Raw genomic sequence first — 25884 nt, 5'->3', positions numbered from 1 at the left:
CAAATGGTTTAATATCGCTCTGGAGGAGCTCGGGGGGCAGTGCCACATGTCGCACTGCCCCATGTCACACAGCCCACCAGCCCCTGGAGGGATGAGATGGTGGCTGGGGACACCGGGACGAAACGTCAGGAGGGTTCACGGAGCATCGCTGCAAGCCCCGGTGTTGCGGGGGGTCGGGAGAATCAACCGAGTGATCGGGCCCAGCCCCGGAGCCCGGGGATTTCCAGCCCTGGGGACAGGGATGCACCGAGAGGGACAGCGGCACAAAAGGGTCAAGCGGCTGTTCCTTCCTGGCTGCTGCCCTGCGGATGCCGTCAGGCTGCCGGGAAGCACCATCATTCCGCAGCAGCGCAGGGCTGGCAATGACGGCCAGGAAGAACAGCCTGGTGTGGCGAGCGCCTTCCGCGGGGGCTGCTGCGGGAGGCCTCGGCTCCCTCCGCATTCGCTCTTGGAGCTGGTGAAAAGAGGCGTCCGGCCTCGCCCATCCAGGCCCAGGGCTGGGATGTCTCAGGGACAGCAGTGGGGAGGGGACGGCGATGTCCTGGCTGGACCCTGGGCTGTGACTGCAGGATGCCGAGCCGGGTCCCGCAGGGATGAGAGGGCAGATGGAGCCCGGGGGAGGAGGACGAGGCTCACGAAAGGGGAAGCTGGTGAACAAAAGGCCGATGTTTGCTTTTCCTCCACCCAGCGAAACTGCGGGTAAACAAGGTGCAGAAATGGTTGAGTTCCCCTGAGATAACAAAGAGCGCTGGGGCCGGGCCAGCTCTGTCCGCGGCTCGGGGCCGGTGCCTGCAGGGCACGGCGGGGAGCAGGGCGCTGGGAGCTGCCCGGCTGCGGACTGCCGGGGCTGGGGCCGCTGGCAGATTTGGCAGAGCTGGGGACAGAGCTGGTGACAGAGCCGGCAGTGTGCTACCACCTGCTGGAAGCCGGGAAGGAGGGAGACCTGCTGTGGGAAAGGGTTTGTGCAAGGAACCCTTGAATAGCCGAGCTAGGCGTGTCTGTTCGCATATTTGAGACAGGTGCAGGTTGGTCAGCGAGATCCCCAAGGCCCTGAGAGAGCAAGGAGACCACGACCCCTGCAGCCGCTCTTCTGTGGCTTCCAAACCTTCCCAAAACACCTCAGCTTTCCTGTAACGCCGCAGCCTTCCCATCGCAGGGGCTGAAGAAGCAGCAGCCCTTCATCCCAGGTCTGGGTTGAGGCACAGAGCCCCCTGCACCCATTGGCACCCCACACCAGCCTCAACCAAATCGGTGAAAGCCCTGAAACAACCGCCCTGCCAGCCCTTCATCCCTCCAGGGCAGCGTCCCCGGGCTGCAGGGCGAGGCTCCGCCAGCAGTGAACCACACGGCCTTGGCTCTCCAGCAGCAAAAGGAGAAAGTGGGGGCCCTCACTGCCTTTCCCAGCCTCTCTGTTGAGGGAACAGTGCAATTATCTTTGCAGACGCATCACTCCACGACAAAAAATAGCAGCTGAGATGGAAGCACCATGTCCCCGCGGAATCCAGCTATCAATGGAAAATTACGCATTCATTACTGGGCTTTATTTAGGGGCTTATTTTATTCATTGGCTCAGCTGGCACCGGCCAGCCTGGACGCCTCGTCTGGCAGAGGCCATCCCCAGCGAGGGGCTGAGGGTGCTGGGGTGACCCCGCTGCCCGAGGTGGGTGCTGGCAGCAGCACTGGGCACCGAGCAGAGCCAGGACTGGTGCTGGACCCTCAAGAGGCTGTTGCCCCCCTGTAACACCGGAGCCAGGCCCACACTTAGCTCTGGCTCTTCTGGCTGCCACATTCACTAGAGGGTCACAGCTTGGCTTGTGCCACTCAGCGCCACCCCAGGAGGCCCAGGAGTGGGTGGCCAGGTGCTGCTCCAGGTGGAGGCAGGAGGGGAGCCGGCAGGGCAGGGAGCTGCCAGGTACGAGGAGGAGAGGCCGTGAAGGGCCAGCCCTGGGTGCCACAGGCCGCTCTGAAGCCAGGGGGACATTGGGTGATCCACAGGGGACAGGGTGACTGGACAGGATGGGTTGGCCAAGGTGAGACCAGGCAGGAACTGGTGGTGATGGAGATCTGTCCCAGCACCATGCATGGGTGGCATGAACCGCCTGTGTTCCTTGCTCATTTCCAGGTTTAATTAGAAATGTATTCCAAATCACAAACCCGTGCCCAGCACCAGACACGGGGCAGGTAAAGGGGCCATAAAAACCTGCCAAAGCCCTGAGCTGGCCAGGGAGCCCCCACGGGCCATGGGAGACCTCATGAGGCAGTGCCAGCAGCTCTGCCCTGCCCTGCACCTTCCCACTGTAGCTCCATCCTGGCCCTGGCCTAGGGCTTGAGGCCGCAGGGAGCGTCATGTAGCAGCCACTCCTGGGGAGAATCCATCTGAAAAAGGATGTCCCCGACAGGAACATCCACCAGAGTCCAAGAGATGGTCGTACCTGGCCCCACAGGCAGAGCCCAGCCAGGGACTACAGCAATGTCCACCAGCCCCCATTCCAGCGCTGGAGCAAGTGGGAGCAGCCCTGCCTGAGGTGGCTTCAGGCTCCATCCCTCCTGCTGAGGTCACCGAGCAGTTCCCACCCCAACAGCGTTTCACCTGTTTGTGTGGAATTAAACCTCTTTGTGTCCAGCTGGGCAGGGCACCCCACGCAGATGAGGGAGGTAGGCAGCAGCCAGGGAGCACCTGCAGGGCCAGGGACCACAAGACCTCTCTGGGAAGGAAAATGGAGAGCCTAACCCCAGACCTCAGAGGCCAGGCACAGCCGGAGAAGGGGAGCACAAAGGAACCCCAGTTTTGCCCCAGGGCGAGTCCAGAGGCAGGGAGCAGGTCGGGGACTCACGTACCCCCTTGGCATCACTGCTTCCTCTGTACAACCTGGCGGAGGTGCAGCTCGCTCTCTGCCGCCACGATGGGCTGCTCGTTCTGCCGGTGGTGGCTGATGAGGTGGCTGATGCTCTCAAACAGCACGTCCTTGGTCCTCACCTGGGCCCGGGGCACAGCGGTCCTCGACTCAGGAGAGTCACCTCTCACACATCATCCCCTTGCAGCACCCTGTGCCTGCCCACACCTGTGTCCCCCATCGCCCGCCCCGCGCCCTGCCCTCGCCCCCGTGCCCTGCCCTCACCACTCCCTCGGGATCCACCAGCAGCAGGTGCTTGGGCTGCCCGCTGTGCATGCCGGTCAGCACGTACTGCCCCGGGTTGGTGAGGCTGTCCCGCACCAGGAAGTCCCCGTCCATCTGCAGGAGCCTCTCAGCGTCCCACCGGCTCATCTTCCCGTGGTACCAGGGCTCCCGCCGGAGCTGCTCCTCCGTGGGGGCGATGGGCGCCTTCCGCGTGGGGGGGCTCGGCCACTGGTCCTCAATGGGGGGACTGGTGCCGCTCCCTGCGATGCACTCGTGGAGCTTCAGGGCATCCTCGAACGGCCCTGCGGGACCCGGGGGTTGTGGGGTGTCACACACGGGGCACAGGGCAGGGCTGGGCTGCGGACAGACCCCAGCTCACGGCCCGCAGCACACTGCAGGGCGTTGCTGTGGACTCGGCCACTGCCAGCACCTCCGGGGCTGTGGCGAGCGACCCAAACAGCTGCCGGCACAGCTGGATCTCTCCACAGCAGGTTCTGCGCTATTCCCCCGTGCGGTGGCTTACTCATGTCAAACAGGTCCTTTTTGGGGCTCTCCTCCGCCGCCCCGTGAGCCACCAGCTCCGGCTCCCAGGCGTCCAGGCTCTGCGTGTTCACGTACATGTGCTCCTCGTAGTCCCGCGGCCCCAGGGTGTGGCCGTCCGCCTGCAGGTACCCGTCGCAGGGCTGGCCTGCGAAGACGGCCATCACCGCTGGCCAGGGCTGGGCAGAGTCACAGGGACCCCCCCCAGCTCATGGCCTCCCCCCACGGCAGTACCCACCCTGGCTCTCCAGGGCCCAGGGTGGCCCCAGCTGGCTGCTCGGGTCTCGTCTGGCTGTTAACCCGCCCTAGGAAAGGAGACAGTAGGAGGGTCGGGGGGCCCTGCCTGGGACCCCCTTAGCAAGGCCAGCAGTGGCTCTGAGGGTCTCACCTGGCTGGGGGGGACACAGCTGGAGGGCTGAGTGCGGACGTGGCCCAGGGCTGCGCTGTGGCGGAGCCGGGAGTCAACCAGGCCGCCCGGGGGGGGCTCCTTCCCGGGGATGCTGTTGTAGTAGTCGTGCTCAGCTGCCTCCTCATCCTCCCCCCAGGCTGACTCCTCTGCAGCCAGCGCCCTGCAGCAGGGACGGGTGAGCTGGGGACACCCTGCAGTGACAGGGGCTCCCAGAGCCAGGGGACGCGCCCAGGACAAGGGTGCAGCAGGGCCCCCTGCCCCCCGTACCTCTCTGGGGGTACCACCACCTTGGGGGGGCTGTGTAGGTACTGCTTGAAGCGCAGCTCGAAGGCCTGTCCCACCGTGCTGATGACGCTCTGTGCCAGCCCCTCGCAGCACTCCAGGATGTGGCAGGCTGCAGACGGACAGACGGACGGTTTGAGTGTTTCCCCCACACTCCCATCGCTGCAGCAGGACCACCCTGAGCCACCCCTCGCGTTCCCCACGAGCGATTTCCTCCTCCAGCCTTCAACCCCCAGCGCATCCCTCCTCCAGAGAGCTCCCAGGCGTGGAGGCCGGTGTCACCTCTCTGGTTGATGGGGTCCTTGGCGACATAGGCGACGTAGTCCGTGGTGTCCTGCAGACAGAGAGGGAGATCAGCACTCAAGTCCTGCTACTGTGCGGAGAGCAGGGCTGGAAGCGCCAGGGGGAGGGGACAGCTCGGCCCCAGCCCCACATCCTGACCCAGGCCGGGCTGCCCTGTGCTCAGCTCAGCCATGGGCAGTCCCTGTCCCCCCAGCCTAGGGGAGCGGGGTGTGCAGGACTCACCATGTCCCCACCGGAGGCGAAGGAGATGGACTGCATGTGGTGGTTGGCGATGATCTGCACGGGGAACATGGTTTGGGGGGGCTTTAGCAAAGGGGCACAGGCTGGCAGGCTGGCAGGGAGCAGCACTGCGTGCCCAGGAACGCTCACCTGGCGCGTGGTGGGGATCATGAGGTTCAGCCCATCGACAGAGATGTTGACGGCGATGCTCATGCCGGCGAAGTGCAGGTTGCTCTTGCCCAGGATGGAGAACAGGGCTTTGTTGGGAGCCTGACAGGGGAGAGGATGGTGGGGACAGTGAAGACCACCAGGACCAGGCTTTCTGGGGTGAACAAGCAAAGTGTGGGGTGCCCCAAGAGGTCCCAGGCCCACAAACTGGGCAGGCACCCCTAATGCCCTGTCCCACAGCCTTGGCTTGTCCCAGGGACGGAGAAGCAGAGTGGAAACTCACCTTCTTCTTCCAGATGCCCTTCACGCCCGGCACTGCCTCATAGAGTCTGTTGATGGCTTCCCTGCAATGGACAGACCCTGGCCTGGTCACTGCTCCAGCCCCCAGCCCTTCCCAGCTGCCTTCCCCCCACATCGCTCTGTGGGGTCTGGAGGCACGAGCCCCCACAGCCCCGGGCGCCGCAGCCTCCCCGCAGCGCTGCCCCACGTCATGGCCCGGGGTACGTAATCCCTGCTGGGGCCACCTCCCTTCTCCTCTTTCCACCCATTGATCGGCGGCAGTGCCCTTCGTCCGTGTCCCTGAGTGCAGGGTGGGTCCCGCAGGGCACGGCGCCCCCAGACCCCTGTTCCCCCCTCTGCACAGGGCCCTGCGAAGGGGGAGCACCCAAGGCCACGAGAGGCTTGGGGTGGCACCGGGGTGCAGGAGAGTGGCACTGCAGGGCCCTACCTGGTGACTTGTGTCCGGGTGTTGAAGTCAAGGGACCTCATGGAGCGCAGCACCTCAATGCACCCCATGTACTGCAGGGGAAAAGCAATCGGAGCAGGCGGCACCACAGGGCAGGCGATGGAGAGGAGAGGCCGGGTGTCACGGAGAAGGGCCTTCCACACCAGCTCCAGGAACCACACGGCAGCTTTCGCCCCCACCCCAAAACGCCCCATCACATGCCCACACCCCACGGTAAGACCCCACAGACTCATCTGTGTGCAACAGCTTGTGATGCCTCGTAAGGGCTGACGACGCTGGAGTCACAGGGTGGGCTCCACGGCCCAGCCAGCCCCTGGCCCCCGACCCCATCACGGAAGCTGCATGTGCCGGGGGCGGCAGCCCCGGTCCAGCCGTGGGGGGAACCCGAGCGAGAAGCGGCCGGACCCACCAAGCCCCGCACACGCCCGGGGCCGGGGTCTCCGCACCCTCCCGCGTCGCTGGGCTCCGGCGGGACTTACCCGGACAATGTAGGAGACGCCGGGCCCCAGCACCCGCTCGTCGGGGTGCAGCCAGCCCTGCGCCGGTTTGCGGATGAAGCTGCCCTTGCGGCTCCACTCATCCCCGCCGGACCGGGTCCCCGCCGGCGCCGCCGCCCCCCGCGCCCGCCCCGCCGCCCCCCGCGCCCGTCCGCCGCCCGGCAGCGCGCAGGGCGCGGCGCAGAGCGGCTCGCAGGCGCCCAGGACGGCGGCCAGCCCCGAGGGGGACTCGGCGGCGGCGGGGGCGTCCCGGGCGGCGCCGGCGGGGCCGCGGCCGAGGAAGCCGCTGGAGCCGGGGAACTTCCACTGCGGCATCCGCGGCAGCAGCGCGCAGAAGGTGGTGCCGTGCTCGGGCTCCTCGCCCGCCGCGGGGCACGGCGCGGGGGCCGGCGACGGCATGGGGGCGGTCAGCGGCTCGTCGCGGAAGCGATCATACTTGGGCTCCGGGAGCATGCCCGGGGCCGCGCTCCGCTCCGCTCCGCTGCCGCCGCGCCGGCTCCCGCCCCCCGCCCGCTCCCCCGGGGCCGCGCCGCGCTGATGTCATGGTGCGAGCGCTCCGCCGCCCGCCCGGCCCCGCATCCCCCGCCCCCGGCTCCCCCCTCCGCGCCGGACCCGCGGCCGCCGGAGCATCCCCGCCCACCTGAGCATCCCCGCCAGCGACAGCATCCTCCCCGCGCTCGGGCTGCCCTCGCCAACGCGGCCCGTGGGGCCGGAGCCACCCACGCTCTGCCCTCCGTGATGCTCCGAGCCCCCCTGGCCGTGGCCTGCGGCCGCGCCGAAACCCGCGGGGCTGGCGCCGGCCCTGCGAGTTTCCAGCTTTGCCGAGGGCCTTCGGAGTGAGAGGCTGGGGACAGCAGGCAGGGGAGGGCGGTGGCACCTCCCGGAGCCACAGGGCTGTGGCACAGGCTGTCGCTCGCCCGCGTTTGGCGTTAGCTGGAGCGAAAGCGGCCAGCAGCCCCCGGCACTGCCCTCGCCCACGACAGGGACATTTTTCTGCTCTCTCCATCTCTGCACTCCCGGGAAGCGTTGCAGAAACCCAGGGCTGGACGGGGAGGCGGGGGAGGGCTTGGCCAGGCTTCGATGCACAAGCGGGCTGCCCTACTTCTGTGCCTCCCAGCCCACTGGTCTCTTCTGCTGTGATTTCATCTGCCTCCACAGCCAGATCCGACTCCCGCTTTGTTTATATCTGTCTGGAGGGCTCAGGCAGTAAAAAGGGCACAAACATTTTCTTGTTTTTCTGCTTGTAACTGCAGCAACCAGGGGGGGAAATAAATCCCACAAAACGCTTAAAGGGACTTTCTGACCTCAATGGAGCAATTCGCCCTTGCTCCTGCCCGGGGTTGTGGCATTTTTCCAGCGGTTCAGACGACTCCTGGCTGGCTGGGCCCAGAAGGGCGAGGAAGCCCAGAGCGGACTCACAGCAGCTCTGCGGTGCTGGAGCCCCGGGGACCCTCACCTCTCCCCAGCCCTGCATCCCCTCCACCGCCAAAGTCATCTTAGTGCTGGAGCTCCATCCCCGCAGCATCACGGGCTCCTTTCAGCTCTTGTTTTCAGCTTCCCAAGGAGCTTCCTTGGGCCGCTCTTCGGTCCAGCACCCCCCTGCCCTCGCGGCAACTGGCACAAACAAAACCGGAGCCTCCCCGGGGGCCGGCCGTGCCCTGGACAACGCAGCCTTTGTCTTTCCTCCTCACTGTCTCCTGCTCCCTGGCAGGTGATGGGGTGAGAGCCAGTAATTGCTCTAAGTGCGATCAATAAATCAAGGTAATAGAATTACATCTGCTGCTGCCGTGTTGGGAGCCGCTTCCCTGCTCTCTGATCTCTCTCCTCGGTTTTGTTTATAAGCCGCTGCAGAGCACTGGAACAAATCAGGCTTCTCCACGCTCTTAAAAGCGGCTGCAGGATGGTCCAAGGGGGGCTCAGGGCCCTGCCCAGCCTGGGGGGCAGAGGGTGCACGATCCTGGGGGCTGGGGGTCAGCTGAGGGAAGGCACCGTGCCCCTGTGGAGGTTACAGGAGTTTTGCCCAACAGCAGTGCACCCCGGGGACCGCGGGCAGCTCGGGGCCTGGGGACAGCACGGCCGGGCACGGTGCAGCAGCCCCGGGGAGATGGAGCTGCTCTCCACTCCCACACAAGTCCCGGGAAATCGGGGGACTACTTTCATCTTTCAGGTGAAAGTTACCTGAGGGGACTTTCCCTCGGGTTTAACCATTACTTAAAGGAAAACCTCCGCCGACAAAGGCTGGATCGCAGCCTCCAGCGCTCCGCGGGCGGGCAGGAGCACTGACAGCCTCTCGCTGCCCCACGGTGAGACCCCTCCAGGCATCCCAGGTCGCCTCCCGTGCGCATCCGCTGCCCGGGGCGGCGACCTCGAACGGGTGGGGTCGAGCAGAGGGGCCCCGGCGAGTATAAAACCTGTCTAAACTGTGCCAAATTAATCTCCTCTGACCCTGCCCCAAGGTAATCAGCATCACGCGCTCTCCGGCCCGTGCAGCATTAATTAGGACGCGCCCCAAGCCCTGGCGACACCGGGGCAGGAGATGCTCCCCACTCGCGGCACCGGGCCCAGGGGAGGGGACGGGATGGTTCTGGGGAGGCGCCTGACTGTCACCACCCCGGGATGCCGGGTGCTGAGGACAGAGCCATCAGCTCGGTACCGGGAGAGCCGCGACGGGGCAGACACGGCCTTTCGCGAGCCGCCCGTGCCGTCAGCCCCGGGGCGGCCGCATGTCCTTGCTGAACCCGCCTGCCCCAGCCGCGAGCGGTGCCCGTGACGGAGCAGCAGCCTATCCCAAAACGCCCCGGTGCCCCGGGTCTCTGCCGGTGCCACCGCCCGCTCCCGGTGCCACCGCCGCTCCGTGACGCCACGGCCCCGCCCCGGCCGGCGGGAAATGCCCGCCCCCTTCCCCGCTCAGCCAATCACAGACCAGCACGGCCGATGGGGAAGAGGCGGAGCGGCCAATGAGATGCGCCGGAAGTGGCGGGTCCCGGTCCGGGGGCGGGGCCAGCGGGCGGGGCCGCCCCCTCCGCTCCCCACCCCCGCCCTCAGCGCCGGGCCCGGCGCTCCCCGCCCGGTGCCGGTCCGGGTCCGGTGCCGGGTCCGGGCCCGGGCTCGGGCTCGGTCTCGGCGTAGCGCGGCCCGGTCCGGTTCGGTTCGGCCCGGCCCGCCACAGGGAGGATGGGGCAGCCGCGGCGGCCGGCGATCGGCAGCGGCCCGGCGGCGCCATGACCGGCGAGAAGAAGAAGAAGAAGCGGCTCAACCGCAGCGTCCTGCTGGCCAAGAAGATCGTGATCCGGGACGGGGCCGGCGTGAGCGCGGGGCCGGGGGCTGTCGGGGGGCGGTGGGGGCCGGCAGTGACGGGAGCGCGGCCGAGCGGGGCGCGGGCGGTGCGGTGCCCGGTGCCCGGTGCCCGGTGCCCGGTGCCCGGTGCCCGGTGAGGGCTCTCCCCGGTGGGCCGCGCTCCTCAAACGGCCCCTGTCGGCCCCGGGGCGCGGACGCGATGGAGCCGGCGGATGCTGCGGCCTGAAGCATCCCGTGGATGGGCGCTGCGCCCGCCCGCTCTGTGCCGCTTTCCCGGTGCGCTCTCGTTCCCGGGCGGCGGAACGGCCGCGGGGCCGGACAGGGAACCCCCCGCCGTCCTGCCGGGGTTGGATTGGAGCATCCTGGGCTGGCTGTAGTCCGTGAACAGAGAGATCGTGTCAGGACAGCGCCTCTCGCTGCCTTCGCTCGTGTTTCGGGTCCCGCTCAGCTGCGTGAGCTCTCTGAAATGCAGGACGAGGCTGCCGTAAAAGGTTTTTTTTTGACTTTGCTCTGTTTTGCAGCGACAGGGGATCGGGGAGCCCAGCGTGTATCACGCCGTGGTGGTGATTTTCCTGGAGTTCTTTGCCTGGGGGCTGCTGACCACGCCGATGCTGACGGTGAGTGTGTCTCCATGGGAGCTCTCCCGGGGCTCCTGAGAATTAAGGTCTTAGCCCAACCTTTCCCTGGGGAACTGTGGAAAAGGAGTCTTTGGTTATGCAAAAAACATTTAGATGTATTAGCCTGGTAATATAAAATGCAAATCAAACATGAAGACAGCACAAAGGGACCCACAGAGAAGCGATGTGGTGGCATAAAGTAAAACCAGAGGGGGCTCAGGTGATGGGGAAAGGCATGTTTGAGGCTCTCTGAGCCTCACCCAAGCATGCTGGAACGATTTATAGACCTGGAAAATGTTAGGGGCAGTGGTTTTTCCACACTAAAAAGGGCAGGCAGAGCTCCTCTTGCAGAAGCATTGTTGGCAGGATATTTCCCCTTTTCCCTGGATTGTTCCCTTCCAGGCCTCTGGCCGGCAGATGCTTAAGGAAACTTTGCAAAAGTTGCTAGCTCTGACTTTTTCACTTGGTTTTGGTTTGTCTTCCCTCCAGGTCTTACACCAGACTTTTCCTCAGCACACGTTCCTGATGAATGGCCTGATTCATGGAGTCAAGGTAAGGAATATTCCTTCCAGGATTTCCTTTAAATCTGCTGTGGGTGCAAGAAAGACAAGGCCATTATTATCTATGTAATTTGCTGGTGTCAGCTGATATTTGGCCAGTTTGAGGGGGCTCTGGTGCAAACCTGATGCAGAAGGAAGGGCACAGACATGGGGCAGCTTGTGCAGCTGATTTTACTGAGCAGGGGTGACAACGTGCTGCTTGTCAGCGTGGGGCTGGAGTTACCACGGCTGTGTGTTTCAACTGGAAATATTCACAGGGGTACACTCCCTGTGCCCATCCTCTGGAGCGTAACAGAATGAAAAATCTGTGACATTTGAACTTATTAGTGATAGAAGCTGGAAGAAGTGGCCTCAGTAACCTGCAGGCAGGAGGTGGGAATGTGCTGTGGCACAGGGAGTGGGGCTGGGGAGCTTCTTGCACTAGATCGGCATTCCCAGAGCAGAATTGCAGGCAACAGTTGTGGACAGGCTATAGTCCCGTGTTCTGACTGGAGAGTCAGGCAACACAGACAGTTCTTGGCTGTCTCTGGCAAGAGGATCTTGGAAAACAGCCCCAGATGGGTTTACTGGGCATTCCTGTAAGCAATGAAAGGCTCTGCCCTGCCTGCCTCAGGCTTGGGAGATGTGGAAAGGCCTTGAATAATTGTATTTGTGCTTAATGGCCCTGGCTTCTCATTATGTCTGTCCTGTCTCCACCTACAAGAGAAAGCTTTCCCCTGAACTGCAGCAGCTGTTGCCATGGTGGAGCTGTGCCAGCAGCTTTCCAGGTCCTGGCAGGGCTGTCTGGATGCCCACAGCAGGGGCAGAGCTCTGCAGGGAGCAGGAGTGCTCAGTGAGGCCTTGCTGGTCGAGGATTTGTTTTTCCTTCCCTAAAAGGATGTGGGGAGTTTAATGAACTGCTCTGTTGTACCAGTTTTGCTGCTTGTAGCAATCAGGAATGGGTTGTCTCCTCCTGATGTTGTTGAAAGCTCTCACTGAGGGGTTTCTCTGTCCTCTGGTCTGTCTGTCCATCCCAGGGTCTGCTCTCTTTCCTAAGTGCCCCGCTGATTGGTGCTCTCTCTGATGTCTGGGGCAGGAAATCCTTCCTCCTTCTCACCGTCTTCTTCACGTGTGCACCAATTCCCCTGATGAAGATCAGCCCGTGGTGAGTTCACCCTCAGTACAGCCCCGGGGCTCTGAGGAGGGGAAGGAGCACGAGGCTGAAGGAGGAGGGTTTGCAGGTGCTGGTTTCAGGATGAGATGGAAGAGTCTCATCCATCACAAGAATGGAGGAGGCTGCTCAGCCTAGAGACTGACTTGTCTGGTTCTGCTGGAGGGTTCAGTTGGGAGTAAAGGGTTGTTGGTCTTTCCTCTGTGCTTGTTCCCGTGCACAGTGCACTATTTCTGTTAGGGAAAATAAGTGGTAGAACTCCATGGGCCACCAGACTGAGGATCCATCTTCCCAGACCTCTTCTGGTGCACTGAAGGGACTGAGGGGAAAACAAGGGAGAGGCTCTGCTTCAGCAGCTGTGGACCATGGTGTGGTTGCTCTCTAACTCTCCCTTGGGCTCTTGCAGGTGGTACTTTGCTGTCATTTCCATGTCTGGAGTGTTTGCTGTCACCTTTTCGGTGATTTTTGCCTACGTTGCCGATATCACACAGGAGCATGAGCGTAGCACGGCGTACGGCCTGGTAAGGAGCGGAGTCACTGTCCTGCCTCTTGAAAAGAGTGTCTGGGGCTTTGCAGGTAGGAGAGGTATAAAACTAGGGTGGGACTAGATAGGTATTGACTAATCATACAATCTCCCCGTGCTTCTGTTTGGGATTTAGCTTTGAGGCTGAGGCTGATCTGTTCCCCCTCTGGGTGCTAGCTGTGTTTTATAAACCAACCTGCCCCTCGAGCTTTTCCACACGGGGGGCCTGTGATGCTCGGTGTGACCCTGCCCTTCCTGTAGCCTTACTGACAGGATCATGTGGGAATTGCTAGGACAGCTTTGATTTCCCTTTGCTAGAACTTAGCCCAGGTGCACCAAGAGAACCCGTCACGTCTCTGCACAGGAGTCCCTGTGAATTCTTGTTTACCTCTCCATCAAACATGCCAGAAGGAGTTCCCCTGGGTCACTGGGGAGGAGGAAAGGGGCTCTAGGAAGAGGAGGCTGTAGGGATGTTTTATGCTTCCAGGTGTCAGCCACGTTTGCTGCCAGCCTGGTCACCAGCCCGGCCATCGGCGCGTACCTTTCCCAAGCCTACGGTGACACCTTGGTGGTTGTGCTGGCTTCAGGGGTTGCTTTGCTGGATATTGGCTTCATCCTGCTGGCTGTGCCCGAGTCGCTGCCTGAAGAGATGCGTCCGGTCTCCTGGGGAGCCCCAATCTCCTGGGAACAAGCTGACCCATTCGCTGTGAGTGACCCTGCTGCTGTGTTCCTGCGTGCTGCTGCAGCTCAATGTTTGCTTTAGTCCTGCTGATTTTTAAGGTGTTAAGCCCTTGGTTCAGCTGTCTTTGTACCTAGAGATTTTTTTCAGTGCTATTAAGTCAAATTTAAAAACGTTCTTTCTCGTTCCCCACGCCTTTCCCTGCAGTCCTTGAGGAAGGTGGGTCAGGACTCCACAGTGCTGCTCATCTGCATCACCGTCTTTCTCTCCTACCTTCCCGAGGCCGGCCAGTACTCCAGCTTCTTCCTGTACCTGCGACAGGTCAGTCTCCGTCAAAGCTCTGGGTGCAGGAAATCCTGGCCTAGAAATAAAATCACAGCTGTGTCACCTGTCCCAAGGTGGCTTTTTGTGGCCAATAACTCAGTAAAGCTGAAGCTGTAAGAACCAGTGATTGGTTCCAGCTCTCCTGAAGAGTGTGTGAGCCTGCTGACTGCTCTGTAGGCATTGCCAAGGGCAAGGCCTGGCTTGGCTCCTTGCTGGTGTCTGCCTGGGCATCCTGGCTGTGCCACCTTCAGCTACTGGAAGGGGAGCTCAGTGGTTTAAAACCATTTCTTCAGCCGGAGGAAAATCTTTTGTTTGATTCCTGTGGCAGCCCAGAGGCAGTGGCTGTTAATGTGCAGGTCCCTGAGAAGCAAATTCCGTAAACATGAGTGACGTTACATTCAGTAAACATGAGTGACATTTGATGTTTTCACAGGTCATTGGTTTTTCCTCAGAGACTGTAGCAGTCTTTATCGGTGTAGTTGGAATTCTCTCTATACTGGCTCAGGTGAGAAGCAATTTCTTTGTTGGCTTGAGCAGTCTGCTGTAAGAATGTCCAAAATTTCTGATTTTGGGGCCGCTGAGTTGTCAGAAACTCCTGTGGCCACACAGACTTTTGAAACAGAGATCTTAAATTGGGATGGACCCATAAAGGATCATCAAGGTCCCTCAGGTTCCTGTCCTCTTGTCTCCTGGTGTTGCCCTCTTTCTTTACCCCTGCCTTGAAAACACCCGTTTTTCTTTCCAGACAGTCGTGTTGGGAATTCTCATGCGTTCGATAGGAAATAAAAACACCATCCTCCTGGGACTAGGCTTCCAGATCCTGCAGCTTGCCTGGTATGGCTTTGGATCACAGCCTTGGTGAGGGTTTGCCCACCTTTCTCTCCCTCTGAGGCCGCTCCCAGCCTGCAGCACAGGCTGAGGCTGTGGCTGCTCCTCACGGCTGCCTCCTTCCTCCCCAGGATGATGTGGGCAGCGGGAGCTGTGGCTGCCATGTCCAGCATCACCTTCCCAGCCATCAGTGCCATGGTGTCGAGGAACACGGACCCTGACCAGCAGGGTGAGTGCCTGGGGACCCATCTGATGGTGGCACAAGGGCAGGTTCTTGGCCGTGGTGGTGGAGGGGGTGGGCAGGAACATCAGTGCCAGCTGTGGAGTCACTGTACTCACAGCAGTATTGACACTCTTATCTTTGACCATGGCTGGTGCTTTACCAGGGAACTCCCAAGTCGTTCAAGTGGGTGTTTGGTGTTGTCTCTCTGAGGCAGAGGAGGCTGCTGCGTTTTGCCTGCCTCACAGTACATCTCTGACTCCTCAATTAAATTCCAGTGCATTGGAAGTTGTTGCTTTATGTGCCCGTCCTTATTTCAGTCTGTGAAGCAGCAAGCCCAGCATTACTGGTTTTTGTAGAACCTGGCACTGAGTGAAGCTGCTCATCTGCAAACCCCTTCCCTTGCACATCAGCCCAGACCCAAGTGCTTGACCCTGTCTCTGAATATCTCTAAATACGTATCCCCGAATAAAACAAGTTTCTTCGGAAAGCTGTTGGCATTTCCCCCCTTGCTCACTCTGTCCCCAGGTGTGGTGCAGGGGATGATCACTGGAATTCGGGGTCTGTGTAACAGCCTGGGGCCGGCGCTCTATGGTTTTGTCTTCTATCTCTTCCACGTGGAGCTGAACGAAATGGCCGAGGTGGAAACATTGGGCAAGGCCTCCAAACCCAACATGGCCAACCCTACGGATGAGGTACCTGTTCAGCTTCTCGCTCTGTTTGCTGGGCTGTGTTTGCCCTCACGCCTGAATCATTCCTGTCTCTCTCTCTCTCTCTCCAGAGCAGCATCATCCCCGGGCCACCCTTCCTGTTCGGGGCGTGCTCCGTGCTGCTGTCGCTGCTGGTGGCCCTGTTCATTCCCGAACACAACCTGGCACTGAGGTCAGGCGGCCACAAGAAGCACAGTACGGGGGTCCAGGCCCACCCCCACAGCCCACCAGCTGGGGGGTCTGACGGCAAGGAGCCCCTGCTCGAGGACAGCAGCGTGTGAGGTGGGACAGGGGCCCTGCCTCGTGGCTCGACTCCACGTCAAGGACGGACTCAGCAGGAGTTCGGGGAGGGGGAGAGAGGGATCCGAGGTGCCAGACTGTGCCACTCACAGCTACCGAGGAGGGACGAGGTTTCCCTTCGAGCCAAATACACCCAGCTGGTGCAAAAATGGAATTGTATCACCTGGTGCTGATGGAAAGGGGAGATACGGAGCTGCTCCGCTGGAGGGATAGTTCTGGAAAGCAAACCTGCCCCTTGTGCGTGACCCCCGTGCGCCCTGCCAACCCCTCTGCTCGCCGGCCACCAGAGACGGAGCCAGCCTGGGCTGTGCTTGGGGGGAGCTCACTGAGCTGCCCCTGGAATAAAACATGGCATTTGCTCCGTGCCCCATCCCCGATCCAGCTGGTTCCTGGCACCCCTGCACGCTGTGTGCCGTGGTGACACCTGAGGGGACGGGGTACGTGTGTCAAGCGCAGGGAGTGCAGCTCTGAGCTTCCTCTCTGCTCCAGGAATTTGCCCATTCTGCTCCAACTGAAACTTAGGCCAAAAAAATATATATCTACTGGCTTGATGTTCTGATGAAGAGGATAAAAATGAAGAAGTTGCAGCTGATGCAAGGGAGAATGGGCAGGTGAGAGAAGGGCAGCTACATGAATTACAAACGCTTGGATGGCCACAACAGCTGCGGTTCTGTTTGGTTTTCTTTTTCTTGTCACTCTGAGGTGGCATTTGCCTGTTGCCTCCACAGGCAGTAGGTAGAAGGATTTTGTCAGAAGTCTTTTTCTGGAGCTGTGGGGGTTGTTTAGGAGATAACAGTTCTCTGGCAGGTTGGAGAAACAACTTGGCTGTGCTGAGCACTTTGGAGATGCGTGGTTTCCTGGGAGAAAGGTCAGAGAAATTACTGTTTACCTTGAGCACTTGTATAAAGCATGTTGGTTTGCCACTGGGCTCCTGCCATCTGATGCCAAACCCAAAGAGTGTCCAGAGCTGGTTTGTTCTCAACCCAACAGATCCTGATGGTGAAGGTTGTGTTGATTTGGATTTAGGGGTTTGGATTCCCTGTGACATTTCTGAGCCTGCTGTGGAGGCTTTTGTTTATAGAACAAAAACAGTGGAACTGCAACCTCTGCTGCAGGCTCAGCTGTGCTCAGAAAGAGCAGGGGGTGCTTGGAGCGTTGTGAAAGGAGCTGAGGCAAGCAGGGAATGTGTGGCTGTTTATAGAAATGTGGCAGAGGGCAGGAAACAATTGTTCTTGTATGAGTAAATAAGAAGGGGTGGCATTGAGCGGTTCTGGGAAGTAAGGACCAAAGCGAGGACACTTCAGGAGTCCTTTGTTAAAGGAACTGAGGGTGCAGCAGCCAAACCAGCCTTGCCTTGGCTGCTCTCTGGCTGGGGTCCCCTCTCCGTGGGTTTGGGGAAGTCTGCCCAGGGGAGAGCAGCCAAAAGGGAGGCACTGTTGGCCCTTTACATCGTGGATGTTTGCAGACACACAGCAGTGACTGCAAATGCCATTTGGTTATCAGAGGTGGGTGTTTAAGTGAGAGGTGACAGTTTGTTTCGCATCGATCTGGCCTCGTGGCAGCTCCTATCCCAAACCAGGAGCAGCTGGGACACGGAGGGATGCCGAGGTGGGTCTGGCTGCACATCTGGGGAGCAGAGCCAGCAAGAACTTCCTTGATCTGCCGTGACTCCATTTTTCCCAAGCTCCTTGTGGTGACACTCCCAATTCCCACATGTTAGTAGGATGGTCAGTACTGTGTGTGCATGGCAAGCTTTTATCCTGAAGGAAATCCTGTCACTTGCACTTCCAGGCAGCAGTTCCCCCACCTCTGTGTTCCTCACAAAAATGCCTTTTTTTAGACGGGACTTTTACCCAGTCCCGGCGATCTGTTGATTTACAATGGATTAAAGTGAGCTGAAGTAGGGTTTTCCCTCACACACAGATGAAGTCAAACATGGAATCGTTACCTCGCTCACATGGAGGCACTCGGATCTTCACGGGTACAATATAGTGACATGTTACAAAAAATCATATAATTTATATGATATAAAGTATATAGAGATATATTTTTAAAAGCCCTCTCCCTTATTGAATAGTTTATTGAAGCCAATGTGTTTCTGGTCCCGTTCCCACTCACCACTGCTGCTGCCTGCGGCCTCTCAGCCCCTCCATCCCCTCAGACCCCAGAACTGTCCAGCAATCTCCCCTCCCTGATGTGACCCCTTGAGCTTCTGGTGATGCTGATTCGTGCAGCGTGGGCCTGGAGTGTTTTGGTCCCTTTGTCAGCCCCCAAACTCGGGGCCAGGTGCTGCCAGCAGGTGACTGCCAGCTCGGGGGCTGTGGCCTGGCTGGTGGCAGGCTGTGCTGTCACCCGTGATGGCACCAGTGGGGTCACAGCATGGCGTGGGGCTAGGGCAGCCGGTGGATGGACGGGGGTACAGCACCAGGCAGCAGCAGGACCTCTACAGGTGCCATTACCAGCAGAAAGGTGGCTTGTGCTGGCGTGCAGACCTGGGAGCAGGGGCTCTCTGAGGCGAGCAGGGATTCCTTCCCAGCCTCTCGGGGTTCCTCTCACCTGGTTCGGTGGGGCCTTGGCCTGGTGCCTCCCCTTCCCTCGGCGCAGGGCTGTGGCCCCTGCGCTGTTCTGACGTGACGGAGCAGGAGCTGGGCCAAGCAGGAGCTGAAGTTACCGGAGCCCAATGAAGGACGAGTTGTTCTGAAGGGCCGGTGCCTCGGCAGCGTCCCACGTGGAGGCTGGGAAGGCTGTGTGGAGCGTTCAGCTGGTTTTGCCAACTCTCGTTACTTTATATGAAAACGCGACTTTTTAAAAAAAAGTCTTTTTTCTTAAAATCCGCTTGATCTGCTGTGCAGTGCCTGAGCCTGGCTGTTTTAACATCGGGGATTCCCAGGATTTGTCTGCAGGGACTTAAAATCTGGGATGGTAACAGCAAACGCCCAAACACAAGGCAAAAAATCGTCTCAATCACCTGTCAGAAGTCCTGGCAGGTCAAGTGAGTTTCAACTGATCTTGTTGCATTAAAAACCCCAGTTACACCATTGCTTTTTCTTCTGCCATTAATTTTGCAAAGCAGTAACTTTTTACTTCCCTGTTTTTATTCTTTTTCTGCACTCCAAAGGCTGTTGACAGCTGTGATACCTTTAAAGCGTGGGCACTCGGCCCCACCTCTGCTCTCTCACAGTTCACCATCACATGCGTTTGTGCGTCTCTTTTTTAAGCTAACGATGAAATGTATTTATTTCGGTTCAGGTTGTGTTTGGAACTGGCTAACCTCTCCCTCTGATGGATTATTTATTAAACTGCTGCTTTCCTGTTGTGTCGAAGGTCTCTGTCCTTGTTCCTCTCTCCATCACCACTGGCACCAGGCAGCTTCTGCCCAGAATTGAAATTCCCCTTGGGAATTATGTGAAGATGTGGGACAGGTTTGGGAGAGCTGGGTCAGGGCTGCCAGTCCCTGCCCCAGCCCAGGTTGGGAAGCAGGTCCCTGGCTCCTTCCTGCCCCACTGGAGCCTCCTCCTGGCCTGGTTTTGAGTAGCCCCCACTCTATTGTCTTAATTTTCAGCCAGGCCTAATTTAGATCTCTCTGACTCATTTAAACACTCTTTGTGGTGGCTGAGGACGGTCCTAAGTGACTAATATAATCCCCAAAAAATACAAACACGTCCAAGTCAGCTCTGGGATGAGAACTGGTGTTTGATGGATGGTATCCTGGAAACATGAGCCATTACGCAGCCTGTTGCTTCTGTATGTATTTCCTCTGGACTGCAGTTAGCTTTTGTTTTATTGTTTCCACCTTTAATTGAGAGAAAACCCGCAACTTGTCTCACGTGACTTCGCTGGAGAACAAACTGCAGGTGTTGCAGTGCAGGATGTTGTTGACCACCGTTCCCCTGCTGCCCGGGTTCCTGGGGCAGTGGCGAAGCCTCGTCCCTTCTGGTGTCGGTGGTGACAGCCTGGAGCTAGACCCCGACCCGAGGGGCTCGGGGGGTATCCTGTGCTGGAGCCAGCACTCGTCCCTTGGTGGTTTGTGGCTCCACACTGAACTGTTTTGTTTCCTGAGCAACATCTCTGGACAAAGTATTACCCGGCACAAATCCCCGCGCCTGCCCTGCGGGAGGAAGCACAGTCGGCTTCCAGGAAAAGCGTTCAGGCCCCTGAGTCTGGAAAACCATCATTCCCTTCATTCCTTCAAAGGCTTCCTGTGGGGTGGAAAACACTTGCTCCTTCCACCCTCAGCACGCAACCTGGTGATGTCCCTGTGCTGTGCCCAGGGCGGGGGGAGCTCCTGGGGTGGGGGGAAGATCTGAATCCATGAACAGAGGTCCCAAGGTGGTGGAATAGGGGTTGAGGTGGGTTCACTACTCAGGGGCTCAGTGAGCGAGAGCTGCCCGGGGGGCTCTGCCACATCGCTCTGAGCTGGGCCAAGTCCCCTGACCTGCTCCTGGCGTGGTGGCTGAGCCATTGGAACTGGCCCTCGTGCAGCTGGAGGCTTGTCAGGTTTCCATGACTTCAGTTTCCTCTGTGTTGGCCCCTCTGCGGGTGGCTGGGGCGGCTCTGGGCACTTCCAAGTCCCAAAACGGGGAGTGCAGCACAGGGCATGGGGCTCTCTGCTAACTGCTAATTTCTTGAGGTCCAGGAAGGTCCAGGGAAGCTTCTTTTTAAGAGAATGTGGTTCTGTAAATGCTCAGCTCTCATTCAGACACTGATTCAGGGGTTTTTTCATCGCACCAGTGCCGCAATCAGGGTTGTGGGAGAGGGGGGTGAAACCCTGGCACCGTGTGTGTGACCTCAAGGTTCCCAGACTCATTTCTGGGAAGAGCCTGGCAGTGTGGGAGCAGCGCTGGCCATGGCTTGTCCCAGGATTGGGCAGGGGAGCTCTGGTGGCTGCTGAAAAATCCGGGAAGCGGCTCTGTTAACACAGGATGGAAGGAACAAAAATCCCAGCACCATTAATCACCTGCTTCAGCTGAGTGTGCACATTTGGAGGGGACTGTTTACAGAGCACTTCCCGTGCTCAGAGGCCTCCTGCACCTTCAGAGAATTAATGGCATGACCTCCTAAAAGGATTCGTGGCACACCCAGTGCATGGAGTTGCCCCTCAGAACAGTTCCCAGATGGGAAATGTCCAGGTCCTGCGATGACACTGGGTGCAGAGATGAGCACATCCCTTCCTCAGCCTTTTGGGACTTTCCCTGGCCTTGGCTGCAGCCTCACAGGATGGGATGGGGCAGAACAGGACTCGTGTCTCCACAGGGAGCTGGGCAGGAGCGAGGGAGTGATGCCAGACCAGGCGTGGACCCAGGACAGATGCTGAGGGTCTTGAGGTTGAATAGTGCAGAGTGTTCAACACTTTCTCTGTATTAACACTTTCTCCTTCTGTACCACAAGACCAACCCTCACAGGATCGCCTGCTTCCATCCCTGAAAACACCCTGTTTGAGGAATAAATGCACCCACCGACAGGGCTGACCACAGGCCCAGGCTCTGCTTTTGGGGCAGGGGCTGGCAGGGCCCTTTCCACAGCCGTGTGTCCCCAGCAGCTGTTGGGCTCATGGAAAGGCTGTAGCCTGCAAAAAGCAGGGATAGAGCTGGATCTGAGCCACATTCTGGGCTGCAGGTGCCTGTGCAGGACTCCCCAGTTGGGTGATGGGGGCCCTGCAGCCACACGAGACCCTTTGGGACAGGGGCTTTCCCGGGTTTGGGGGGGCTGTCGGGTGGGTGTTTGGCAAGAGCTGAACTTGGAAGAAAATCAGAAACCTCCCTCTGGAAATGCCCCTTGGGCTGGAAGTTGTGGAGGCCCCGGGGCCGATGCTATGGGGGCGGTTCCTACAGGGCTTAAGAAGGGCTGAGATTGGAGCCGGCGGCCAGAAGGAGACAGCCCCGGCCAGCGGCACCCACTCCCTGTAAGGAGGAAAGGAAGGAAAGAAGGGAAAACCAGCCCTGCTGCTGCTGCCCTGTGGGTGATGGGTCCGGCTCCTGTCCTTCTCCTCCTCGGCTCACTGTGGGGCTGCAGCGGTGAGTGCCACGGGGCCAAGAGCCACCCTAATCCCCCGACCCGCTGCGCTGCCCTGCCTTGCTGCTGCTCTCCTTGTTTCATCCTACGGCCCCAGGACCTCCCTGTCACCGACCCGTGACAGCCATCCTGTCCCCACGTCGCTGCTGTAGCTCCCTGTCTGTGCTGGTGGCTGTCCCCTCCCCTGACCCTGCGCTTTCCTCCTGCCCAGGGCGCCCCGCTGACAGGCTGGTGGTGACACCGCGGGAGCCGGTGGTGTCGTTTGGGGGCTCGACAGAGCTGAACTGCTCCTTGGCCTGCCCAGGGGGCAAGGTGGAATGGAGGGGGCTGGACACCGCCCTGGGGACCATCTCCTCCTTCTCCACCCACAGCATCCTGCACGTCCGACACGCCACCGTGGCCACGGAGGGCATGAAGATCTGCGAGGGCAGATGCCACGGGCAGCACTACCAGAAAACCGTCCCACTCAAAGTCTACGGTAAGCACTCCCCAGCCCGTCCCTCACTGCCTCCCAGCGCAGCCCTGGATCCCCAAGGCAGCCCCTTTCCTCCTGTGCTGCCAAAAATCACCCTTGACGCTGCCGCTCCTTTCCAGCCCTCCCAGACACGCTGAGGCTGGAGGCAGCTCCCCACACCCTGCGCCCAGGACACCCCGCCAACCTGAACTGCTCTGCCACGCACCTCTATCCTATTGCTGGGGTGACCCTCACCTGGTACCGGGGCCATCAGGTGGTGGAGAACACAGACTTTGATTTTGAGGAGACCGATGAGGAGCTGTACAACATTGTTTCCATCCTGTCCCTGAAAGGGACCGAGGTGGCAGAAGGGGTGGAGTTCAGGTGCGAGGTGAAGCTGAACGTTGGGCAGGAGACCTTCACCCTGGTGGCATCTCTGGTGGCAAGTGCTGAGGGTGAGTGCCAGGAGGGGCTGGGCCCCCCAACCCACATGTATCCCATCCCCTGGAGCCAACCCCCACTGCCCTGTGATCCTCAGAACATCTCTGCCAAGCAGGAGCAGCCCTGCACCATCCTGAATTTCTGCACCATCCTGAATTTCCCATCCTTGTACCTGACCCTCCTGGCAGTGCCCCTTTGCTCCTGCTCACTGTGCTCAGGGGTGGAGGAGGTCGGGGCTGCAGCGAGGTCACCTGTGACCGAGGCTGCTGTGTGTTTGCAGCTGTGATGGAGCAGCCGGTGGCTGTGGTCACCTCCACAGAGAGCCCCGGCACAGCCAGGCCCGTGGCCACCACAGCGCTTCCTCCAGGGTCAAGTGTCCCTACAGGTGACCCCACCACAGCACAGGAGCCCAACATTGGGACCACCCTGGATCTGGCTGTTGTCACCAACCCTCCCTCCACGGAGCCCTCTGTGCCCCAGGACCTCACCTCAGGCAGCCCCACGGCGCCTGTGGCCACCACCACCCCCCCTGGCTCTGTCACGGCGGGGACAGGGCCATCCGTGGGGACAGTGCCTCCCTGCAGCCTGCAGATCTGGTCGCTGCCTCCCACCGGGACGCGGGGCAGGGCCCTGCGCATCGAGTGCCACGCTCGGTGCGCCGGGAACGCCACGGTGGGCTGGCTCCGGACCCCCGCAGCCCTCTCGCAGTACCGGGAGGAGTCCGCGGGCAGCAGGACCGCGTTGCACCTGGACCGCGCCGAGCCCTGGCACCAGGGCCACTACCAGTGCGTCCTGCTCGGCCACCGCGCCCAGGTGGTCAGCCTGGAGGTGATGGTCGTGGACGGTGAGTGAGTGGTGGTGATCTGCGCACCCCTGCCCTGCTCTGCCCTCGTGGCTCGGGTGGGGCTGCAGCCTCTCGTGTCCGTGCCACTGCTAGTGCTGGGGGGATTCCCTCGACCCCCGGCATCTGCTGTGATAACAGCTCCTTGTGTTCACAGATTCCTTCAGCTCGAGCGCTGCCATTGCTATGGGGACAGCGGGATCGCTCCTGGGGCTCATCGTGAGCGGAGCCGTGTCTCGACGCCTTTGGAAACTATTCAGATCACGGTAGCAGCTGTCCTAGGAGTGGGAGCAGCCGGCTGATGGCCCCAGCCCTCCAGCCGTGTCCCTGCTGTCCCTCCGGCTGCCGCTGGCCTCGCCCGGCCCCCGGCCAGCAAGAAGGAGCGGGAGCAAGAGGGGGAGCAGCTCCGGCGGCTGCCGCGGGAGGCAAAGCCTGGAAGGGCAATGAGCAGAGGGGTGACACAGCGACGAGGCCAGGGACGCGTCCGGGACTGGATCCCCGCGGGCTGGCACCGAACACGGGGCTGGGTCCGGCGCTCGCGGCTCCCGGCACAAGCGGACGGTCGGGAGCCCGAAGGCCGATTGTCTGTCACAACGAGGCAGCCCCGGGGGAAGCGTGAGCTCGGCGGGCGGGTGGGACCGGTGCTCCAATAAAGAGCTGTTTCCGTTCGAGCCCTAGCAAGCGTCCTTCGCCCCGGGACACCGGTGGCGTCCGCGGCGCCCGCGAGGTTGCCAAGGGCGGGGCATCTGCCCGCATTAAACATGGCGGCCGCGGCGGCCGCCGCGTTACCGCCGACAACACCGCTCCTTTGCCCATACACAAGATGGCTGCCGCGGCCTCGCCCAATGGCCGCGTTCTGGCGTTGCCTTCCTGCCCACCGATTGGCTGCCAGTGTACAAGATGGCGGCACCGAAACTTCAGGCCCGGGCGGAAGTGCGCTCCAAGATGGCGGCGTACGAGAAGCGGCGAGCGGCCGCCGCCCCGGTGCCGGCGGGGGGCAGCGGGCTACCGGAGCCGGGGCGGGCAGCGCCGGGGGGCGGCGGGCTGGCGGAGGGCAGCGCGGCGGAGTTCCTGCTGCGAGCCGGCGTCACGGCCATGGTGCGGGAGGCGCTGCTCAAGGTGCTGGAGGCGCGGCCCGCCGAGCCCGTGTCCTTCCTGGCCGAGTACTTCGAGCGGCTGGTGCTGGCGGAGGCGGCGGCGGAGCCCCCGGGGCCGCCTCAGCGCCTGGCCCGGGCGCTGTGGTACGTGTGCCTGGCTCATCACTCGCACAGGTGCGGCGAGCGGCGGCGGCGGGGGGCGGCGGGGGCGGGGGGGCGAGGCCGCCTCTCTGTGTCTGTGCCCTGTCGCGACAGGACGGCCTTCGACAGCAACGCCGGAGCGGCCTACGAGGTGCTGGGGTGCGGCGGGAGGCGGCGGGCGGCGGGCGTGGACGGGCGGCTCTACAGCGAGCTGCTGCGGCGCATCTGCCAGCGCGGGGCGGCCCCGGCCGAGGCGGCGGCCGAGCTGCTGCGCCGCGTCCGCTGCCGCGACCACGAGGCCGTCCCGTTCGACGTGTTCCGCTACGGCGTCCTCACCTGCTGCGTGCTGCTGGAGTTCGCGGCCAAGGCCGACGCGCTGTTCGCCGTGCTGGGCGCTGGGGACTCGGCGGACACGCGGCTGTGCCAGGCCGTGCTGCGGGCGCTGGAGGACGCGCTGGGCGCCGGGCACGGCTCTCGGCCTGGCCGCTACCTGGAGGCCGGCTCCAGGCTGGGCCCCGACAGGCTGGCACTGGCCATGGACCAGGCGCTGCAGGAGAGGAAGCTCGGCTCCTCCATGAGCAGGGAGGAGTTCCTGAGGAGAGCCACCGCCCTGTTCATAGCGAAGGTGAAGCCTGTGGAGTGATGCCGGGTGGGAGCAGCGCTGCCGGCCCTGCGGGGCCCCCCTTCCAAGCTGGATGGTGAGCACGGGGCATTGGCTGGGCGCTGGCTGAAGAGCCCTGGGCTGCCCAGCAAGAGATTCCCAGTTTCCATGCTCCCTGCCCAGTTGTGATGGTGCCCAGCAGCTTCGTGTCCCTGCGTGCAGCCTTTCCTAGGCATGGATCCTCTGGCCCAGCTGCGTTGGGAGACCTCTTTTAGGTGTTATCCTGACACCTACTGACATGGAAGCTGTGATCTGCGAAGGCCCAGGAGGAACAAAGTGTGGGGCTGGACTGTGGCTGCACAAGGGCAGCTGGGGAGGGCTAAGGTGGTTTGGGATGTGTGGAGCGCAGGCTCTGGATGAGACACATCCCCTTCCCCCGGGACCAGCTGCGTGTCAGGCCGGGGGTTATTTATTTAAACTCGTCTGGTCATTATTTATACTGTTCAATTCTTGGTTTGCTGTAAGACATTAAAGCTTTTTTATTATTTTTTAGTGGTCAGTTTCTTACCTCCTGGCAGCACGAAGTGCCAGAATGAGGTGCAGCAGTGCCCAGATCCCTGGGGCAAGCTCCGTGCTCAGGGGTTAGTGTTGGCAGCAGGTGCGGGACTGCGGAGCACCTGAGTGGAAGAGCCGGTGGGAGGATCCCCGCGGGCTCGGGATGTTGTGTTGGGCGGATGTCCTGCTCCCTGCAGGCAGGACGTGGTGCTGGTCTGGGTGAGGCTGCGGGTGGCGGCTCCTGACGCAGGC

At 61.2% G+C, this 25884-nt stretch overlaps 4 protein-coding genes across 7 annotated transcripts; 3 read left to right on the top strand and 1 right to left on the bottom strand.

Moving 5' to 3' along the window:
- Nucleotides 1-1526: 1526 nt before the first annotated feature.
- SHC2 (SHC adaptor protein 2) lies at nucleotides 1527-6735 on the bottom strand. 4 transcript variants are annotated; one of them, XM_040086599.1, is made up of 13 exons: nucleotides 6265-6735; nucleotides 5768-5838; nucleotides 5324-5384; nucleotides 5023-5142; nucleotides 4876-4929; nucleotides 4633-4684; nucleotides 4336-4462; nucleotides 4048-4228; nucleotides 3898-3964; nucleotides 3643-3807; nucleotides 3120-3421; nucleotides 2839-2977; nucleotides 1527-2726 (listed from the first exon to the last, which is right to left on the bottom strand). In XM_040086599.1, the coding sequence occupies exons 1-12, from the start codon at nucleotides 6733-6735 to the stop codon at nucleotides 2849-2851; spliced, it is 1800 nt and encodes a 599-aa protein (XP_039942533.1). In that variant the 3' UTR covers nucleotides 1527-2726; nucleotides 2839-2848. The 4 variants fall into 4 exon arrangements, with proteins under 4 accessions (XP_039942533.1, XP_039942532.1, XP_039942534.1 ...); XM_040086598.1 differs by having other exon boundaries at nucleotides 1527-2705; XM_040086600.1 differs by having other exon boundaries at nucleotides 1527-2677.
- A 2690-nt stretch (nucleotides 6736-9425) lies between these two features.
- LOC120763361 (hippocampus abundant transcript 1 protein-like) lies at nucleotides 9426-18813 on the top strand. Its single transcript, XM_040086595.2, has 12 exons — nucleotides 9426-9587; nucleotides 10101-10196; nucleotides 10686-10748; nucleotides 11773-11900; nucleotides 12313-12427; nucleotides 12917-13135; nucleotides 13316-13429; nucleotides 13866-13937; nucleotides 14178-14290; nucleotides 14392-14489; nucleotides 15009-15175; nucleotides 15262-18813. The coding sequence occupies exons 1-12, from the start codon at nucleotides 9504-9506 to the stop codon at nucleotides 15469-15471; spliced, it is 1479 nt and encodes a 492-aa protein (XP_039942529.1). The 5' UTR covers nucleotides 9426-9503; the 3' UTR covers nucleotides 15472-18813.
- Nucleotides 18814-21451: 2638 nt separating this feature from the next.
- MADCAM1 (mucosal vascular addressin cell adhesion molecule 1) lies at nucleotides 21452-23699 on the top strand. The gene is made up of 5 exons (XM_040086779.1): nucleotides 21452-21504; nucleotides 21714-21980; nucleotides 22097-22411; nucleotides 22678-23241; nucleotides 23396-23699. Exons 1-5 carry the CDS (start codon nucleotides 21453-21455, stop codon nucleotides 23506-23508), a joined length of 1311 nt encoding a protein of 436 aa, XP_039942713.1. The 5' UTR covers nucleotide 21452; the 3' UTR covers nucleotides 23509-23699.
- Nucleotides 23700-24183: 484 nt separating this feature from the next.
- Nucleotides 24184-25625, top strand: TPGS1 (tubulin polyglutamylase complex subunit 1). Its single transcript, XM_040086772.1, has 2 exons — nucleotides 24184-24509; nucleotides 24591-25625. The coding sequence occupies exons 1-2, from the start codon at nucleotides 24184-24186 to the stop codon at nucleotides 25117-25119; spliced, it is 855 nt and encodes a 284-aa protein (XP_039942706.1). The 3' UTR covers nucleotides 25120-25625.
- The last annotated feature ends 259 nt before the right edge of the window (nucleotides 25626-25884 follow it).

The sequence above is a fragment of the Hirundo rustica genome, chromosome 26 (genome assembly GCF_015227805.2).
Source record: "Hirundo rustica isolate bHirRus1 chromosome 26, bHirRus1.pri.v3, whole genome shotgun sequence".
Lineage (NCBI taxonomy): Eukaryota > Metazoa > Chordata > Aves > Passeriformes > Hirundinidae > Hirundo > Hirundo rustica.
The sequence above is the reverse complement of the archived record's forward strand: the minus strand, read 5'-3'. Positions and strand labels throughout refer to the sequence as shown.

Excerpts from the sequence above, each read along its gene's own strand:
- SHC2 (XM_040086599.1), bottom strand. The coding sequence starts at position 6,735 with ATGCTCCCGGAGCCCAAGTATGATCGCTTCCGCGACGAGCCGCTGACC. Across the intron at positions 5,839-6,264 it reads GCGTCTCCTACATTGTCCGG|TACATGGGGTGCATTGAGGT; the intron begins GTAAGTCCCGCC and ends TTTCCCCTGCAG. Across the intron at positions 2,978-3,119 it reads TGGTGGATCCCGAGGGAGTG|GTGAGGACCAAGGACGTGCT; the intron begins GTGAGGGCAGGG and ends CCCCGGGCCCAG.
- LOC120763361 (XM_040086595.2), top strand. The coding sequence starts at position 9,504 with ATGACCGGCGAGAAGAAGAAGAAGAAGCGGCTCAACCGCAGCGTCCTG. Across the intron at positions 13,430-13,865 it reads TCTTCCTGTACCTGCGACAG|GTCATTGGTTTTTCCTCAGA; the intron begins GTCAGTCTCCGT and ends ATGTTTTCACAG. Across the intron at positions 14,490-15,008 it reads CACGGACCCTGACCAGCAGG|GTGTGGTGCAGGGGATGATC; the intron begins GTGAGTGCCTGG and ends CTCTGTCCCCAG.
- MADCAM1 (XM_040086779.1), top strand. The coding sequence starts at position 21,453 with ATGGGTCCGGCTCCTGTCCTTCTCCTCCTCGGCTCACTGTGGGGCTGC. Across the intron at positions 21,505-21,713 it reads CTCACTGTGGGGCTGCAGCG|GGCGCCCCGCTGACAGGCTG; the intron begins GTGAGTGCCACG and ends CCTCCTGCCCAG. Across the intron at positions 21,981-22,096 it reads CGTCCCACTCAAAGTCTACG|CCCTCCCAGACACGCTGAGG; the intron begins GTAAGCACTCCC and ends GCTCCTTTCCAG.
- TPGS1 (XM_040086772.1), top strand. The coding sequence starts at position 24,184 with ATGGCGGCGTACGAGAAGCGGCGAGCGGCCGCCGCCCCGGTGCCGGCG. Across the intron at positions 24,510-24,590 it reads CTGGCTCATCACTCGCACAG|GACGGCCTTCGACAGCAACG; the intron begins GTGCGGCGAGCG and ends CTGTCGCGACAG.